This window comes from Siphateles boraxobius, unplaced genomic scaffold, assembly GCF_051911475.1.
Source record: "Siphateles boraxobius isolate OS27281-9 unplaced genomic scaffold, OSU_SipBor_1 27, whole genome shotgun sequence".
In the NCBI taxonomy this organism is placed as follows: domain Eukaryota; kingdom Metazoa; phylum Chordata; class Actinopteri; order Cypriniformes; family Leuciscidae; genus Siphateles; species Siphateles boraxobius.
This window is the reverse complement of record NW_027508887.1, coordinates 735278-752500: the sequence shown is the minus strand read 5'-3', so window position 1 is coordinate 752500 and position 17223 is coordinate 735278. Positions and strand designations below refer to the sequence as shown.

At 38.5% G+C, this 17223-nt stretch overlaps 1 protein-coding gene across 1 annotated transcript in view; it reads left to right on the top strand.

The window, feature by feature from the left end:
• Nucleotides 1–17223, top strand: part of plxna1b (plexin A1b) — a 142927-nt gene that overhangs the window by 86858 nt on the left and 38846 nt on the right. Inside the window, exons 11-16 of the mRNA XM_077245611.1 lie at nt 2232–2422; nt 6463–6614; nt 10715–10835; nt 11290–11426; nt 14075–14242; nt 15863–15956. Coding sequence (XP_077101726.1) covers nt 2232–2422; nt 6463–6614; nt 10715–10835; nt 11290–11426; nt 14075–14242; nt 15863–15956 — 863 coding nt within the window. The remainder of the gene's footprint in view (nt 1–2231; nt 2423–6462; nt 6615–10714; nt 10836–11289; nt 11427–14074; nt 14243–15862; nt 15957–17223) is intronic.

The following is a 17223-nucleotide window of genomic DNA, read 5'->3' as shown; positions in this document are numbered from 1 at the left end:
TAAATTAAGTGTTTCAGAGCATCTTTTGCTGGTTTGAGCAAGTGTGCTTTCACAGTTTAACAGAGCAGGAAAAGTAGGTGCAATATTGTAATAAATTATTCATTTGCTGCTCATTTGTGATTAATGCTGGTATAACTCAATTGACATTTTACTCTTATTTATTTATTTACTTGTTTATTTTTTTATTTTAATATTATTTTATTTAGCCTATCTATTTAATCGAATATTTTTTTTTTACTTTTTGTTTATTTACTTATTTGTTTTCTTATTTTAGCATATTTGTAATTATTTTATCTTAATTTTAATCTAATATGTATTTTTTTGCTTATTTTTTATTTAATATTATTTTATTTATATATTTATTTATTTTAATATTATTTATTCATTTTCTTATTTTAGTATAATTTTAATTAATTTATATATTTGTTTATTTTAATCTAATATTTATTTATTTTATTGTTTACTTTTTTAATATAACTGTGTGTATCTTTATTTATTTTAATAAAATATTGTTTAAATTGATCTTATAATTTTTTATTTACTTTCTTATTTTTAATTAATTAATTAATACATTTATTTATTATTTTAATCTAATATTTATTAATTTGATCAATATTCAATTATCAAGTTTTTTATTTTAATCTTATTATTTATTTTCAATGAATTAATACTTAATTATACTATATTTTTTTCATTCTAATTTAATAATTATTTATTTTAATGTGATTTTTTTTATTTTGTTATTTACTTGTTTACTTATTTGCACATTTTAATCTAGTGTTTGTTTGAATCAAATTATTATTTTTTTGCATTCTTATACTGATTTTCTGTGAACATGTTCCCGTATATCATCCTGAAGCTTTGAGTTGTGTCTTTCTGCACGGGTTTGAAAGCTGTGATCTTGAGATGACGTGTGTGTGTGTGTGTTAGGGCTGTGAACCTACACTGGTCTCACGGTTCGGTTCGGTTACGATTATCATGTCATCGATTCAGTTCAATTCGGTATCACGATGCATTTCGATGCACCGGATCCTCAATTTTAAAATTTACTTTAAAAGTGATCCGTGCGTGTGTGTTCGTCTGTTCGGGAAGTCGCAGTGACAGAAACAGTGACATTCCAGTTCGAATTTCAAAGGCCTGTTTATGCCATTAAGAAAAGAAAATTTTATCAAATCAATTTTGTTTTAAAGAAATGTTTATTTAAAAGCAGCGCTCGTTCATCAGTGTATATGTCACCACTAGAGGCGCGCGCATCAACCGTCGAGAGTTCACTGTTGAAGATGACGATCATTTATAATCACCCGTAACAACACAGAATAATTGTAATTTCACCATCGGCTGGCAGCGAATACTTAAATCAGAGAACAATATTGAGGCGGGTGGATTATTTGTTTTGGCTGCGGATTCGGGTGACGTTGAAGCTCATTCTCTTACTCTAAAGCAGTCCGGCTCTGCCAGGCGTAACAGCTCGGGGTGAACACGGCTAACATGTTTTATTAAGTTAATATAGCTATTACCTCCTGCCTATTCTATTTGTGTGTGACATGAGCGCACACAGCGCGTGTCTTCTCCAGGTCGTGCTTACCAGGTTGTTCATAAAAGCCGAAATGTGTCCAGATGTAGGCTTTTAAAGTAGCTGGAGCATTTTTAATTATGCGCACACATCTCGCCTCCCTCTGCCAGTGTATGGTATCACGACAAAGCACACACGTGACAAATGACGTCAGAAAAGCGTCAGTACATTATAACCGGTTATGGTCTATTACTGAAACGATAACCGAATCGTCCTCGTCTGCATCGCGATGCATCGTAGAAACGATTAATTTCGACACCCCTAGTGTGTGTGTGTGTGTGTGTGTGTGTGTGTGTGTGTGTGTGTGTGTGTGTTTTTGGTAGTCTAGGACATGTGGACAGGTTATGTGTCAGGGGTTTGCAAATTGCTGGACTGAGTAAAAAGATTTCTAAGCAAACAGCCAAACACTGTTCTGTGTCAGCAATCATAGGCAGTCTGCATGTCTGGAGAAGGCGATGTCACCTCTATCCATAGTCTATCTATTTATTTATATATTCATGTGGCTGTGACTTTTGTCAATGTGTGTATTGTCAGGTGAAACATAACAGGCTCTTTGTGAATATTTGGATGCTGTGTTGTTTTAATCAGTATTGGTCATTCCAAATAAAATAATCAATGTGTATGTGTGTGTGTGTGTGTGTGTGTCTTCCCTCTGCAGCGCACCTCTACAAGTGTTTCGCTCTGAGAGAGAGCTGTGGTCTGTGTCTGAAGGCCGAGCCGAGCTTCGAGTGCGGCTGGTGTGTTCAGGACCGGAAGTGTTCCCTGCGACAGGAATGTGCTCAGCCGGAAAACACATGGATGCACGCCAGCGCCGGGAACAGCCGCTGCACACACCCGCGCATCACCAAGGTCAGTTACAGAACAACCAACCAGGCGTGAGGCCGTTTCATATTTGTGTGCAATTTCGTATTTTCCAACATGAGAAGGATGACCGTGAATTGCGTAAATCTTTCAATTTTCAAATGCATTTAAAACACCCGAGTCAACATTTGAAGTGGATCAAAAACTTCAACAAAGTTGTCCTAAGACAAGAACGGGTATTGTTCAAAATTCATCTATAACTTTGATGAAAGGTACTGTACCATTATATGCTGCTCCATTTTTGTCTTACTTTCTCTGCTTTCAAACTTTAGATCATTAAAGCATTACAAATTGTAAGAAGACTTGATTATTAATCTGTCATCAGCAGTTTTATGGTCTCCCTGCGGTTTCCAATAAAATAAAAGCTTTGTTTTAATGTTTGAAAGCAAAGAAAGTATTAAATGCTAGTATTATAAATTAACTGTTATTCTCTAAATAAAAGTTATATTATTGTTATTATTAATCATTAATTAAACACATTTTTAGTACAATAGCATTGCAAAAATAATAATAGTAAATAATAATTGCTTTTTTTAAGTTTAAGTTTTTGTTTTATGAATGTAAATAAAAATATTATTTTGTTCAATTATAACAATAATTATTATTGTTAATGGTTTTTTAAATGTTATTGTTCAAAATATTTTATTTACATTTAAAAAATAAAAATCAATGTTGTTATTATTATTATATTATCATTTAAATAAAAGTATTATTATTGAGTAATTATACATTTTTAATTTACATAACCATAGTATTACTGCAATAATAATGTTTACTGATTTGAAAACTATTTTTAATTTGTAAATGTAAATAAAATATTGTTTTAATTAATAAAAACAATCAAAATAATATTTTTTTTATTATTATAATTATTATTCAAAACAATATTATTTACATAAAAAATACAAAAAACATTATAAACTATTGCAGTATTAGTATTATTTTTCTATTTAGATAAACATTCTTCTTGTTGTCATTAGCCGATCACATGCCCGTCGAACCCTTGATGATATGACACCGGTGATGTTACAGGAGCTGATGAGGGACAGTTGTCTTCCTTCTTTCTGCAGTCCAGGGACCGGTTTCACAAAGATAGACTTTGACTGTGGCTTAGATATAGTAGATAGTCAGACTTCAGATCGACATCTAAATCAGACTGTTGCACAAAGCACTCAAGACTCTGACTATCTTAAGTAGGACCACACTGCAATGCATTCTGGGTAAAATAAGACACTTTTCAAAACAAAAAAAACATGGCGGATCGAGTAAGCGCATTCATCCGCTTTTACGGTGCAGTTTACCCCAGCGGAAAACGTGTTTGCTGGAGGAGTATTACAGTTACAAGGACATTTGACTTTAAGGCGAGACACGGTAGGCAAAAACATCGTTTTTTTTTTTCACTGGTCAATTTTGAGATTTTAGGATATTTGTCTTCAATAACATGTCTTCTTTCAGACTTGTGGTGAAAAAAAGTCAGAAATACACATTTAGGTCTTTATTTTACTACACTTTGCCTGTTTGCGTCTGTAGATTTCTCATAAACTCATCAAAAGTTGTCGTTATAAATCATCCTTCTGCTCCGCGATCGCGATCTGCACTCTGTCATCACACACACCGTTAGAAAGCTTGCTCTCTCCTGTACAATACTGCCGGATCCAAATATGGTAATTTCCTTTTTATCACCAACCAATCGTGAAAGTAAAAGGGGGGATTTTACTCTAAATGCGCGATCTCATTGGCTGATGCTAATTCTTTAAAGCCCGTTTTCTCAAAATTACTTTTCTCTCTCACTCCAAGTCCGAAATCTCCACGTCAGTAGCACCTATATACACCAAACTTTCCAGTCTTGTACCTAGTTATATTATGAAGACATTTACAGAGGGATTTGTAAATATATTATTCTTAGCCTGATTTACATAACATTTTATTCCAAAAAACATGTCGAAAATCATTTTTTTAAGGCTATTGGCAGTATATTCTTATTTACAGGATAACAAAAGTAGATATCCATAAATCCCTCTGTAATTTTTTCCCCATCTAATATGTGAACACAATGAAAAAATAATTTTGAACCTGGCTTTATCCAATACTCAGATTTCGTTTTTTAAAATATATGCAGATTTGCGCATATTTAATTAGATAATGTCTAATTTGCATATTTAAACATTAAATTACAGAAAACTTGTAATACATTTTTTTCTCATCTTAATGTAGGTAATCAACTGGCAAAGTTTCATGGTGATATCTGCTAGTTAAAAAAAATACCCTATTCACCTGTAGTGTCTCGCCTTAATGTAGTAACAAGAAGAAATGTTTAATTTGTTAGAAGATTGCTACGACAGTTACCAGCGTTAATCCGCCCGTTGAGCGGAGCGTTAAAGACGTACAGAAAAGATAGAAAAACATGGTACAAGATGCCAAAAAATTAATATTTAAGAGGAAATATCCTAAAACCCTTTCCCTCCTCATAGCTCTCTCCATAACGCCGTCAGCAAACCACAAATTATGAGCACTTTCCCTTTTCTTTTGGCTGTTTGTACTGTAACTGGTTGTTACTGCTAGTTGCCAAGGCAACAGTGTTAGACCTGAGTTAGCCTGGGTTGAGGTGTCTAATTTTTTTGGTCTAAATTAAGTCAAGTCTTTATTTTTGTCTAACTTGCATTAGACTATTCTTTGAGCAGATTTAGACTTGTCTAAAACAGCTTTGTGAAACCGGTCTAAAACACACTCCGTTCTCGATGTTCTCCTCTCTCTGTTTCTCTTGAAGTAGAATTTCTGGTCGACTTCTGAATTCTCCTGCCAGAGGAATATTAACTTTTCGAACGTCTACTTACTAAATTTACATCCCCTCGTGTTAATTAAACTCCTCCTTTGTTCTCGTCATTCGATTCCTCATGCGCTCGCTCTATCTGTGCGGCGCCGCTGTCGTCTTTTACTTATTAGATTAGGTGTTAATTTAATTTGGAGAAGAATGAATTTATCACATGGATTATTAGCACACCATAGGCGCTTTGAGAGCCATCTGTTCAGAAGATGTACACCTATTCTCTTCTGCTTTACTCTCTCAAGCTGCGCTTCCGTATCTTCATCCGTGGATCTGTAAAAATGTGTGAATGTCAAATTAAAGCAGTCCCTCTGAAACCAATTACTGTATGCTTCTCTTCGCTCTCCGCGTGCGTGCGTGTGTGTGTGTGTGCGTGCGTGCGTGCGTGCGTGCGTGCGTGTGTGTGTGTGTGTGTGTGTGTGTGTGTGTGTGTGTGTGTGTGTGTGTGTGTGTGTGTGTGTGTGTGTGTTTGTCTACTGCGCTGGTTTGGCTGAAGATCTCGCAGCCGCTGATGAACTTCTGATCTGGTGTGTTTCCCAAAAGCATCGTTAGTCAATTATAGTCGCAAGTTCTGTCGTCATCATAGTTCAACGAGTCGGTGTTTCCCGAAACCATCGTTCCAACGAACATTCGCAAACAGCATCGCAGAGTTGTGTGTGTGTCTGACAGATCTCGAGCTGCGTTTAGAAGCAGTTTCTAGTTTGCAATTATCTTGAGCAAAATAAGCAAGAGGACATTCAGTGCAATCTGCGTCTGTTATTTACAATACATACAAATGTCATTTAGTTTGTAAAGAGATTTAAAGTGTCGTTTTTGAAGAGTGTGAATGTGTTCTAGTGTGTGAGAACGAGTCTATGATTGAATCTGTAAATAAAGCAAAATAACTGAGAAACATGAGAATTAGTCCTCAGATGCTGTGTCTGTAGTCTATAGCAAAACATCTTGCATTAATTCAATCTCAAACAGATTCATTAAAGAAAGTTATTAATACTCCTACACCTGCGTGACATCATTAACCAACATGGTTGAACGACAAATTTGTAACAATACGGTTTCGGGTAACAGTCGTGACTAGGATTTCTTCAGCGATGCATCGTACTCTGGTAGTGCAGCACGAGTTACGTCACTGTACGGGAAACACAGCCCTGGTGGCTTTTTAAGGAACAGTTCATTGACGTTCTTCTGTTGATCTGTCCTGGTCCAGTTGTTTCCTGAGACCGGTCCGCGGCAGGGCGGCACCAGACTGACCATCACCGGGGAGAATCTGGGCCTGCAGTTTAAAGACATCCAGAACGGCGTGCGGATCGGGAAAGTGGCCTGTACGCCCATCGAGGAGGAATACATCAGCGCTGAGCAGTGAGTCTCTGATACTGACACAGTTTCTGTTGCAATTCAATTTAAAGTGCCTGATATGCTGATTTAAAGAGTCTCCTACAACAGGTTTACAGGCATCAAATGTCAAAAAAGGCTTTTTTTCACATAATATCGACTGCAGCATCAGCGGTTTCATGGGCGTCGGAAGCAAAATAAAAGTGTGTGGGTCCTCCCCCAGAAAAATGTTACTGGAGTAAATGCCATTTCATGTATTCTGGTGCCTTTTAATTAAACAAGTAAACTAAACTCCACTTCACGTCGTGCATTAAATGCGCAGCTATCCGTATGCCTATTCGTATTGCAATGCAATATTTGACTGGAAGGGCACAACGGGCAGTTATTTTCGTTGAGAAATATAATGATTCAGCAGAAATGGAGATTAATTTATTAGGGCATTCCTCAAGTGGAATGGATTTGACTGATGGCGACTAAAATATAAATTATATTTTAAAATATATTCAAATAGAAAACAGCTTTTTTAAATTGTCATGATATTTAATAATATTTTTTTTTTTTGTATTTTTAATAATAAATATAAATGCAGCCTCTGTGAGCAGAAGAGACTTGTTTTAAAAACATTTAAAATCAAACGGCGGTGTATATCATTACAGTTGTCGCTCTTGGTGTGAACGGGCCTTATAGGTCCAGATTTGAATATCGGTGCATCTTTAACTCTCATTGAAACGCAGTGACGTCTGTTTGCTGCTGCTTTCCTTCCTTTTCGACTGTTTTCTGTCCTGTTGCTGTTGGAGTCACAATGACTTTACAGTTTCCTGAAGCTAAACAAGCATCAGGGTTTCATTGCAAACAGAAACTCTTCTCCAATCCGCACTAGAAAAGCTCAACACAGACGCAGGGCGGTTAATAACTCACGAGCCGCCCCAGGGCATGATGGGAGGATTCGCTGTCCATCCCATTAATCACAGAGAGCCGTTTTCCAGTCCAGTGAGGGTTTTACTGCGTCTCATTACAGTGGTGTGTGTTCATGTAGCGCCTGTAACTCGTCTGTCTCGTGTTCGGATGCTCAATCATTGTTTTGAACGTTGAGCGCCGGCGGCTGTGCGTCCAGATCAAGTGGCAACCTTCCTTTCTCTCTCGAATCAACACGGAAGTGACTTAAACTGCAGTTCATCGACTGGCCTCTAGAGACCGGCTGCAGAAGAGAGTCAATCCCATAAACCCGCATGTTAAAATGCCCAACTTTACAGCAGAGAAACATGTTTACAGCCTGGTGCAAAAAGTGGTTTTGGTCGAAATAGCTAATTTTGCCCTTCATGACGACTGTGAGGAGGGTGATTTTTTATTTTATTTTTATAACTAATCCATTTAAATTACACTCACATAAAGGATTATTAGGAACACCTGTTCAATAGGGATGTAACGATTCACTCGCAACGGGTTGAAAATCGATAAAACTGTGTGACGATTCAAGTCGGTTGAAATGTTAAACGAATCGCGATACACTTTTTAAACAGCAGGGCGCGTTTACTGAATAGCCTACTGTGAAGTTGTGAACCTCGCTTTACAGGTACAATAGCAGCGAGCACACACTGGCGCGAAACTAGCGATGGTTTTCACTTCATTAATGTAACTTGAGCTTGTGTGAGCACTCAACTTCCACAGGAATGAACTGAAAACGCTCGGTTTGCAGGGTTTGCTCCGCTCACGCCGCGCCAGTGTGTGTCATAGACTCGTGTGCTCGCGCCGTCAAACACATGGCGACGGCAAGCGTAGATGTTGACGTTGACTCATTCAAATCGGAGGTGTGGCGGCATTTTTACTTTCCGTAGACTAATAATAATCACCACCGTGAGAAGCACCAGTCACCAATATGTCAAGTGCGAGAGCCACGGAGATCACAAGGTGCATCAGTGTTTCCGTGGCAACCAGGAATCCGGTTTATCTCTTACTCAATGTGTTCTGTTTTTTTTTTTAACTCTTACTAGTGTAATGATACAAATTATAACAAAATTAGAATATTGCCTTTATTACAATGTAAAACCCCTGTCAATGCGGTAGGCCCTACTGATTTTAGACAGTCTTTTACATAGCGAAGGTACCAGTTTCCAGCCTCTTGACCAGACAGACAGAAACACTGAGTTGAAACAACCTTAAAGGGAATTTTTTAAGCCCCGTTTTTAACAGGTTAATATAGTTTTATTATTTGAAAAATATATTTAAAAAAAAATGTGCAGCATTTTGTTTGAGAAATAATAAAAAGGACACTTTTTCATTTATAATTTGTCTTAAATCTCATTTGTTAAAAAAATTGTGAGAAAATCGTATCGTGAAACCAGTATCGTGAATCGTATCGCATCGTGAGATGAGTGAATCGTTACATCCCTACTGTTCAATGTCTCATTAATGCAATTATCTTATCAACCAATCACATGGCAGTTGCTTCAATGCATTTAGGGGTGTGGTCCTGGTCAAGACAATCTCCTGAACTCCAAACTGAATGTCAGAATGGGAAAGAAAGGTGATTTAAGCAATTTTGAGCGTGGCATGGTTGTTGGTGCCAGGCGGGCCGGTCTGAGTATTTCACAATCTGCTCAGTTACTGGGATTTTCACGCACAACCATTTCTAGGGTTTACAAAGAATGGTGTGAAAAGGGAAAAGCATCCAGTATGCGGCAGTCCAGTGGGCGAAAATGCCTTGTTGATGCTAGAGGTCAGAGGAGAATGGGCCGACTGATTCAAGCTGATAGAAGAGCAACTTTGACTGAAATAACCACTCGTTACAACCGAGGTATGCAGCAAAGCATTTGTGAAGCCACAACACGCACAACCTTGAGGCGGATGGGCTACAACAGCAGAAGACCCCACCGGGTACCACTCATCTCCACTACAAATAGGAAAAAGAGGCTACAATTTGCAAGAGCTCACCAAAATTGGACAGTTGAAGACTGGAAAAATGTTGCTTGGTCTGATGAGACTCGATTTCTGTTGAGACATTCAGATGGTAGAGTCAGAATTTGGCGTAAACAGAATGAGAACATGGATCCATCATGCCTTGTTACCACTGTGCAGGCTGGTGGTGATGGTGTAATGGTATGGGGGATGTTTTCTTGGCACACTTTAGGCCCCTTAGTGCCAATTGGGCATCGTTTAAATGCCACGGCCTACCTGAGCATTGTTTCTGACCATGTCCATCCCTTTATGGCCACCATGTACCCATCCTCTGATGGCTACTTCCAGCAGGATAATGCACCATGTCACAAAGCTCGAATCATTTCAAATTGGTTTCTTGAACATGACAATGAGTTCACTGTACTAAAATGGCCCCCACAGTCACCAGATCTCAACCCAATAGAGCATCTTTGGGATGTGGTGGAACGGGAGCTTCGTGCCCTGGATGTGCATCCCACAAATCTCCTTTAACTGCAAGATGCTATCCTATCAATATGGGCCAACATTTCTAAAGAATGATTTCAGCACCTTGTTGAATCAATGCCACGTAGAATTAAGGCAGTTCTGAAGGCGAAAGGGGGTCAAACACAGAATTAGTATGGTGTTCCTAATAATCCTTTAGGTGAGTGTATATTAAGCTTTAAAGTTCTGCATAATTAAGGGCGTGGCCACTTGAGTGACAGGTGGATTGCCGCTGATGTCACTACTAGCCGTTTGTCTGCTGTCTGTTAGCGTCACGTCACCTCAGCTAATCCGCCTCGCTGCACATTTTCGTTTATCCGGGAGTGACGCGCGGCCAAGATGGTGACGGCCGGCTCCGCCCACTTTGGGCTTCAAAAAGGCTCTTCAGAAACACTACGGGTGATGTCATGCACACTACGCCCATATTTTTTTACAGTACAGGTCCAGACCCGTCTAAGACCCTTGTCTCTCTCTCTCTCACTCACTCACTCACTCGCTCTCTGTCTCTCTCTCTCTCTCACACTCTCACGTACACACACACACACACACACATACTCACTCACTCACACTCTGTCTCTCTCTCTCTCTCTCTCACACTCTCACGTACACACACACACACACATACTCACTCACTCACACTCTGTCTCTCTCTCTCTCTTTCGGTCTCTCTCTCTCACTCACTCACACACTCTCTCTCTCTCTCTCTGCAGGATTGTGTGTCGTTTGGCTGATGCCACAGGTTACCGTGTGCAGGAAGCTCAGGTGGAAGTGTGTGTGCGAGACTGTCTACCGGAGTACAGGGCCGTATCTCCTAAAGCCTTCACGTTTGTGGTGAGTTTCAGTGTCAAGGGGATGGAAAGGCGTAGCGCCAAACATTAATCCCAAACACAAGGAACGCAACAATCAGAAAAATGATCCGTACACGAATATAGGCCAAATAGCTCACAGGATTGTATTGTAAAGAGGCCACAAATAAAGTGAAAAAGTGCAAGGTACGCAAAACCCTTCATCAGTGCCATGTGTTACCAAGCATACAACTGTGTAACCAGTGTGTGAATAACTGCAGGTGTATGCTGGTAACACATGGCACTGATGAAGGGTTGAACCCGAAGATGTTTTGCGCACTATATTCATGTGCGGATCATTTTTCTGATTTCTGAGTTTCAGTGTTACACATAAGACCGGACGAAGACGGCTTCTCTAGTCTTGTGTTACAAACTCAATGTATGAAATTCAAAAGTTTTTTCCAGCTGAAGTGCTTATATTCATATCTCCTCCTGACCAGTCGCCGTACTTCACGCGTGTGCTGCCGTCATACGGGCCGATCTCTGGAGGAACGAGGATCACGATCCACGGCAGTCATCTGAACGCGGGCAGCGCCGTCTCCATCAAGATCGGACTCAACACCTGCCGCTTCCAGAGGTACAGCTCGTCTCAGTCCGTCACACCGTACACGCTAAACCAGGCCTTTAAACTTGACACTCTCAGACACCCTCACGGCTGGTATCATTTTTGTGATGAAATAAATTTGCACAATATTTACTACATTACTCGGTTTTAATTTAGTTGGGTTTATGTGCATAAGATACATATAAAATAAATATTTTAAAAAGAATAAAGAAAAAAATAAAATCACAATTTTTTAAATGAAATAAATTAGCATAATATTTGTTACATGACACATAGTTTTAATTTAGTTGGATTTATGTGCATAAGATACATATAAAATAAATATTAAAAAAAGAATAAAGAAAAAAATAAAATCACACAATTTTTTAAATGAAATAAATAAGCACAATATTTACTACATTACTCATAGTTTTCATTTAGTTGCGTTTATGTGCATAAGATACATGTAAAAAAATGTAATAAAGAAATAAATTAAATCACACAATTTTTGAAATGAAATAAATTAACACAATATTTACTACATTGATGTTATTGTTGACTAAAACTATTAAAAATTATTTTAAAATTAAAGTAAAGCTGAAATTAAATCAAATATAATGTTAGAAATGTTGCTTTGGACCTGAAATTAAAAAAAGTTACTGAAGTACTAAAATAACTAAAACTGAAATAAAAATAAATTAAAAATAAATAGGAATATTAAAAAAAAATTACAAAAGCACTTAATATTAAAATAAATTATGAAATCCTAAACTAAAATTAAAATGATACTGAAAATATAAAATAACAGCTTATTCAAAATATTAATACATATTATAATAGCACATAAATAGTACTAAAATAGCTTCCATGGTTTTTGATTGAATTTATTGTAATACTATTTAAATACAATATTTCATCCGTAAAATCATTATATTTTGTACAAAGAATTTTTTTTTTTAGACCAGTTAGATTTTGTTCATGGAAATTAAGAACATTTCAACTTATAATTTCACATTAAAATAATGCATTTATTTTACCATTATTCTCAATATATATTTATGTATTGATTTTGGTGGGAAATTACACCTGAAATCTTCCCTTTGCTGATAGTATCTCTAAATAATCGTGCTATCATAGTACTTTATCGTAGGGGTGAAGCATGGGTTAATGTATGTCATTTTTTATGACTTTATGACTTTCCTGGAAAATGTATTATGCAGTAAGTTTAAAATAGTTTTGTCATGAGACAGACGGGCAGAAGTGACTGATTTCTTTTAGCCGTCTTCATAAACGATTGATGGGTTTGTGTTGTCAGAGCCAATCATGTGACGACAGTCTTGTCAAAATACATCCAGAACTCAGCAGGTTTCACCAGTGTGTGTTGTGAAGACGGTTGCCTAGGCAACACCGCAGCTTCACACACACACACACACACACACACACACACACACACACACACACACACACACACACACGTAGAGGACACTGATCAAACATGGGAACAAGCCTTCAGACTGAATCTCATCCTCCTCTTATCCGTCACATGACTAAACGTGCCGTCAGACGCACATGTGTTCGTTTGATCAGATTAAAGTCCGTCGTGTTCGGAGCCATGAATCTGTGATCTTTGAACCTCCAAACCTGATGCAACCTGATGAAAGTGTGTCACACACACCCTGTGCTCGCGCACACGTGATCCGCTTCACAATCAATTCTCTCACTGGGTTTGCCAATACAATAAAATCATGTAATAGCAAAAAAAGAAGGAAACTGATTGGTGTTGTAAAGTGTGTAAAGGTCCTTGCACATTGGAAATAAAAAATAAATACGACCTCACATTATCAATCAGGTCTTTCATCCGTCATAAAAGAATTTGGATCGGGTTCGATTGTGTTTTTCGCATCCGTAGCAAGCATTTTGAGAGGTGTTTTTTAACAATTCAGAGTCAACGAATGATGAATATGAAAAAACGCATTCGAAAATGTGACTCGAAAAGTCCTTTAAAGAGTAACTAAACACTATGGAAAGGAACTAAGGTGGAAATGGGCTTCTCCACACAGCTCGCGCTGCCAAACGCTGCTCTTCCTGCATGAACTCCACCACCGCAGCGGCGTCATGATGTGAGTGAGCATATATTTTTAATCACAATTTATGGTCCTTCTTATTAGGCTAAAGTTAATCCTCTGGTGTCCACAAAAGCGCCGGCGCGATTTGCTGATAATTTTTTTCACATAGCAGCAAAATATAATGAACGTAATAGTAATAATAATCCTGGAAAGAATTACCTCAAAATGACTGAATATAAGAATAATCGGATGCCAATCGCGATGCGGGAGTCAAGACCGCAGTTTGAGCTGGTGTCCACAGACAATTCACCCTCCTCCACTTCAGGTGAAGGTGGGGGAGAAAAGTTCTCAACTTCAAATGACAGCTCTGTTGCAAAGCTACTTGCGTCACTCCATTATAGCTAGTTTGACAGCAGCTGTCACTGCGGGTCTCAGGTGCACGCCCCCCGCTCAGCCCCGCCCTCGGTTCGTCACCTCTATCTCCGCTGGGGTCTGCCCACTTTTCCAGCATTTTTCAAATATTGCCAGTGGGTGGAGTCAGGCTCTGACCAGGGGTTTAGTTACCCTTTAACAGAAGGAGATGTTGAGTTTGCCGGTGTTGTGTGTGTTGGACAGGCGGAGCGCCCGTGAGATCGTGTGTGTGACTCCAGCAGGATTGGGTTCAGGCGGGACACCGGTGATGGTGGACATCAACGCAGCCGAGCTCAGAAACCCAGAGGTGAAGTTCAACTACACGGAGGATCCCAGCGTCCTGAAGATCGAGCCCGACTGGAGCATTGCCAGGTGCGTCTCGTTCACACACTCACACACCCTGACCCGTTCCTTTAGGCTGGAATCATGGGTTAGATAAAGTCACTGGTGGCGATCGCGGCTGTAGCGCGAGTGTTTGCAGCTCCGTCTCTGGAGGATTGAGGAACATCACTTCATCAAACTGATGACAGACTGCAAACGAAACTGATGAGAAAAGCTGCAAACAGAGGAGAGAGAGAGAGAGAGAGAGAGAGACACGTGGAGAGAGTAAGAGAGAGAGAGAGACGTGTATAGAGAGAGAGAGAGACGTGTATAGAGAGAGAGAGAGATGTGTTGAGAGAGAGAGATGTGTTGAGAGAGAGAGACGTGTATAGAGAGAGAGAGAGAGAGACATGGAGAAAGAGAGAGAGAGATGTGTTGAGAGAGAGAGATGTGTAGAGAGAGAGCGAGAGAGAGAGATGTGTAGAGAGAGAGAGAGACGTAGAGAGAGGGAGAAAGAGAAGGAGAGACGTAGAGAGAGAGAGAGACGTAGAGAGAGAGAGAGACGTAGAGAGAGAGAGAGAGAGAAAGAGAGAGAGAGATGTGTAGAGAGAGAGAGAGAAAGAGAGAGAGAAATGTGTAGAGAGAGAGAGAAAGAGAGAGAGATAGACATGAAGAGAAAGAGAAAGAGAGAGAGAGATGTGTAGAGGGAGAGAGAGAAAGAGAGAGAGAGAGACATGGAGAGAGAGAGAGACATGGAGAGAGAGAGAGAGACATGGAGAGAGAGAGAGAGAGAGAGAGACATGGAGAGAGAGAGAGAGAGAGAGACATGGAGAGAGAGAGAGAGAGAGAGAGATGTGTAGAGAGAGTGTCCTGACTAGTTATACTTGCTTAACATGGGTATTTATATGCTTCTATTCAAATTTAAAAATCATATCCATTAAAAAAAATGTAAATAATATTCTGAAACTACGAACATAATATGCACTGCTGTTTAAAAGTTTGCGGTCGATGAGATGCTTTAATGTTTCTGAAAGAAGTCTCTTCTATGGAGCCCCTAAATAAAAATAATCTACCGTACTTCTGCATTCATTTGATAAAAAATTCACTAAATACAGTAAAAACAGTGAAATATTGTAAAAATAATATATGAAAATAAACCAAAATATTAAAGCTGAATTTTCAGCATCATTACTCCAGTCTTCAGTGTCACATGATCCTTCAGAAATCACTATAATATGATGATTTGCTCCTCAAGACACATTTATGATTATTATCAATGTTGAAAACATTCATATTTTTGTGGAAACTTTTTATCAGTATTTTTTGATTAATAGAAAGTTCAAAAGAACAGTGTTTATTTGAAATAAAACCCTTTTGTAACATTATAACTATCACTTTTGATCAACTTACTGTGTCTTTGATGAATTAAAATAATTTATTTTAGAAAACTCAATCCTCCTGACCTCAAGCTTTTGAACGGTAGTTCTCTACATGTTTAAATGACAGACTTCAGCAGTTCAGCACATACTTTAGTGCACAGACGTGTCTTTCAGAAAGTCTCCATTGGCTAAAGCGGCTTCAGGAGGAAGTGAAAATGTTGTGTAAGCTGATGGATGATTAAGAGGAAATCCATGTTTTCTTGAGTTTTCTCCGTTGTTTTCTCTCTGTTAGCGGTGGAACGCCGTTAACCGTCACCGGCACAAACCTCGCCACCGTCAGAGAGCCGCAGATGAGGGCCAAATACGGCAACGTCAGTGCCGTCAACGTAAGTGTCTTAACACACATTATCATCACTTTATTCTGTCTAGCTATTTTATTCTGTTCATTATCCTCTCTACTTCCTAACCCTCAATGGCTGGAGTTCCCAAACTTTTCCATTGCAGGACACACCTAGACAAGAATAATCGATCTCAACACCCACCACAATAATCATTTTAAAGCATGAATGTGGGGTGGGAGGTGTTAGTTCTCTTTAGGCCGTGTGTCCAGCAAAGCGTTTTTTCACGCAGCTGGCATGTTTTTCCAATTGTTTTCAATGTGAGCGCCGCGTTTTTTAAACGCTATGAGCGTAAACGAGGCGCTGAACGTTTTTTACACGCTGAAGCGTTCAGCGTTTTTTACTGGTCGCCGAGAGTTGAAGAATGTTCAATTTTGGGTAAAACGCGGCGCTCCTCACTGTCACTTTTTACCCAACCGTCCAATCACAGTGGAGGAGGGGCGGGGCTAATAACACACCGACCAACCGCCACATTCTTTCTGTACAACGTCAACAGAAGACAACAACAAGCATAATAACAGAACAAAATAATTTAAAACAATAGCCAGAGAAAATACATTACATTGTATCGACATTTTAATATAGAATCAACAAATAGACAAAATATGTGTGAAATGAGATGCTAGTAACACTTTCGCGGATATTCCGTATCATAACAAGCAAGGAGTCTCAACTGAAAAAAAAAAAAAAGCTTCGCTGCCAAAATGCTCTCAAGCGCCCACAGTTAAGCATTTTCAGCAGAGCGCCTAGCGTTTTCAGCTGACTAAAAACGCTTTGGTGGACACACGGCCTTAGAGCAGTTTTTTTCCTTGTCATAGTATGAATTATACATAAGTTTAATTGCAATATACAAACTTATGGTACATTATCAAAAATGTTGAGAATTAAAATAGCAGCCTAATGGCTGTTGAAATAATGTGAAGAATACTGAGTAGTTTTTGTCCTCTGCTTCAACTGATTTACCCAGACATGGCAGAACAAATTTAAAGAAATGAAAAAGATTAAGTAAGCTTAATCCTAAGCTTATCAAAGATATCAAAGATTTGATATGACAAAAAATCAGAATATAAAAAAAATATATACTAATAATTTTTTTTACAGTAGGCCCAGGACCTAGAATAATAATATTTATGCTGCGATTGTTGTTAAACTCATCACGGTAAGCGTTTTCGTGCACGTGTGTTTACATGTGAAATACTTTTTGCATATATATTTTCCTTATGCGTTGGTTAGGTAGCAAAATGCATGCGAGGGA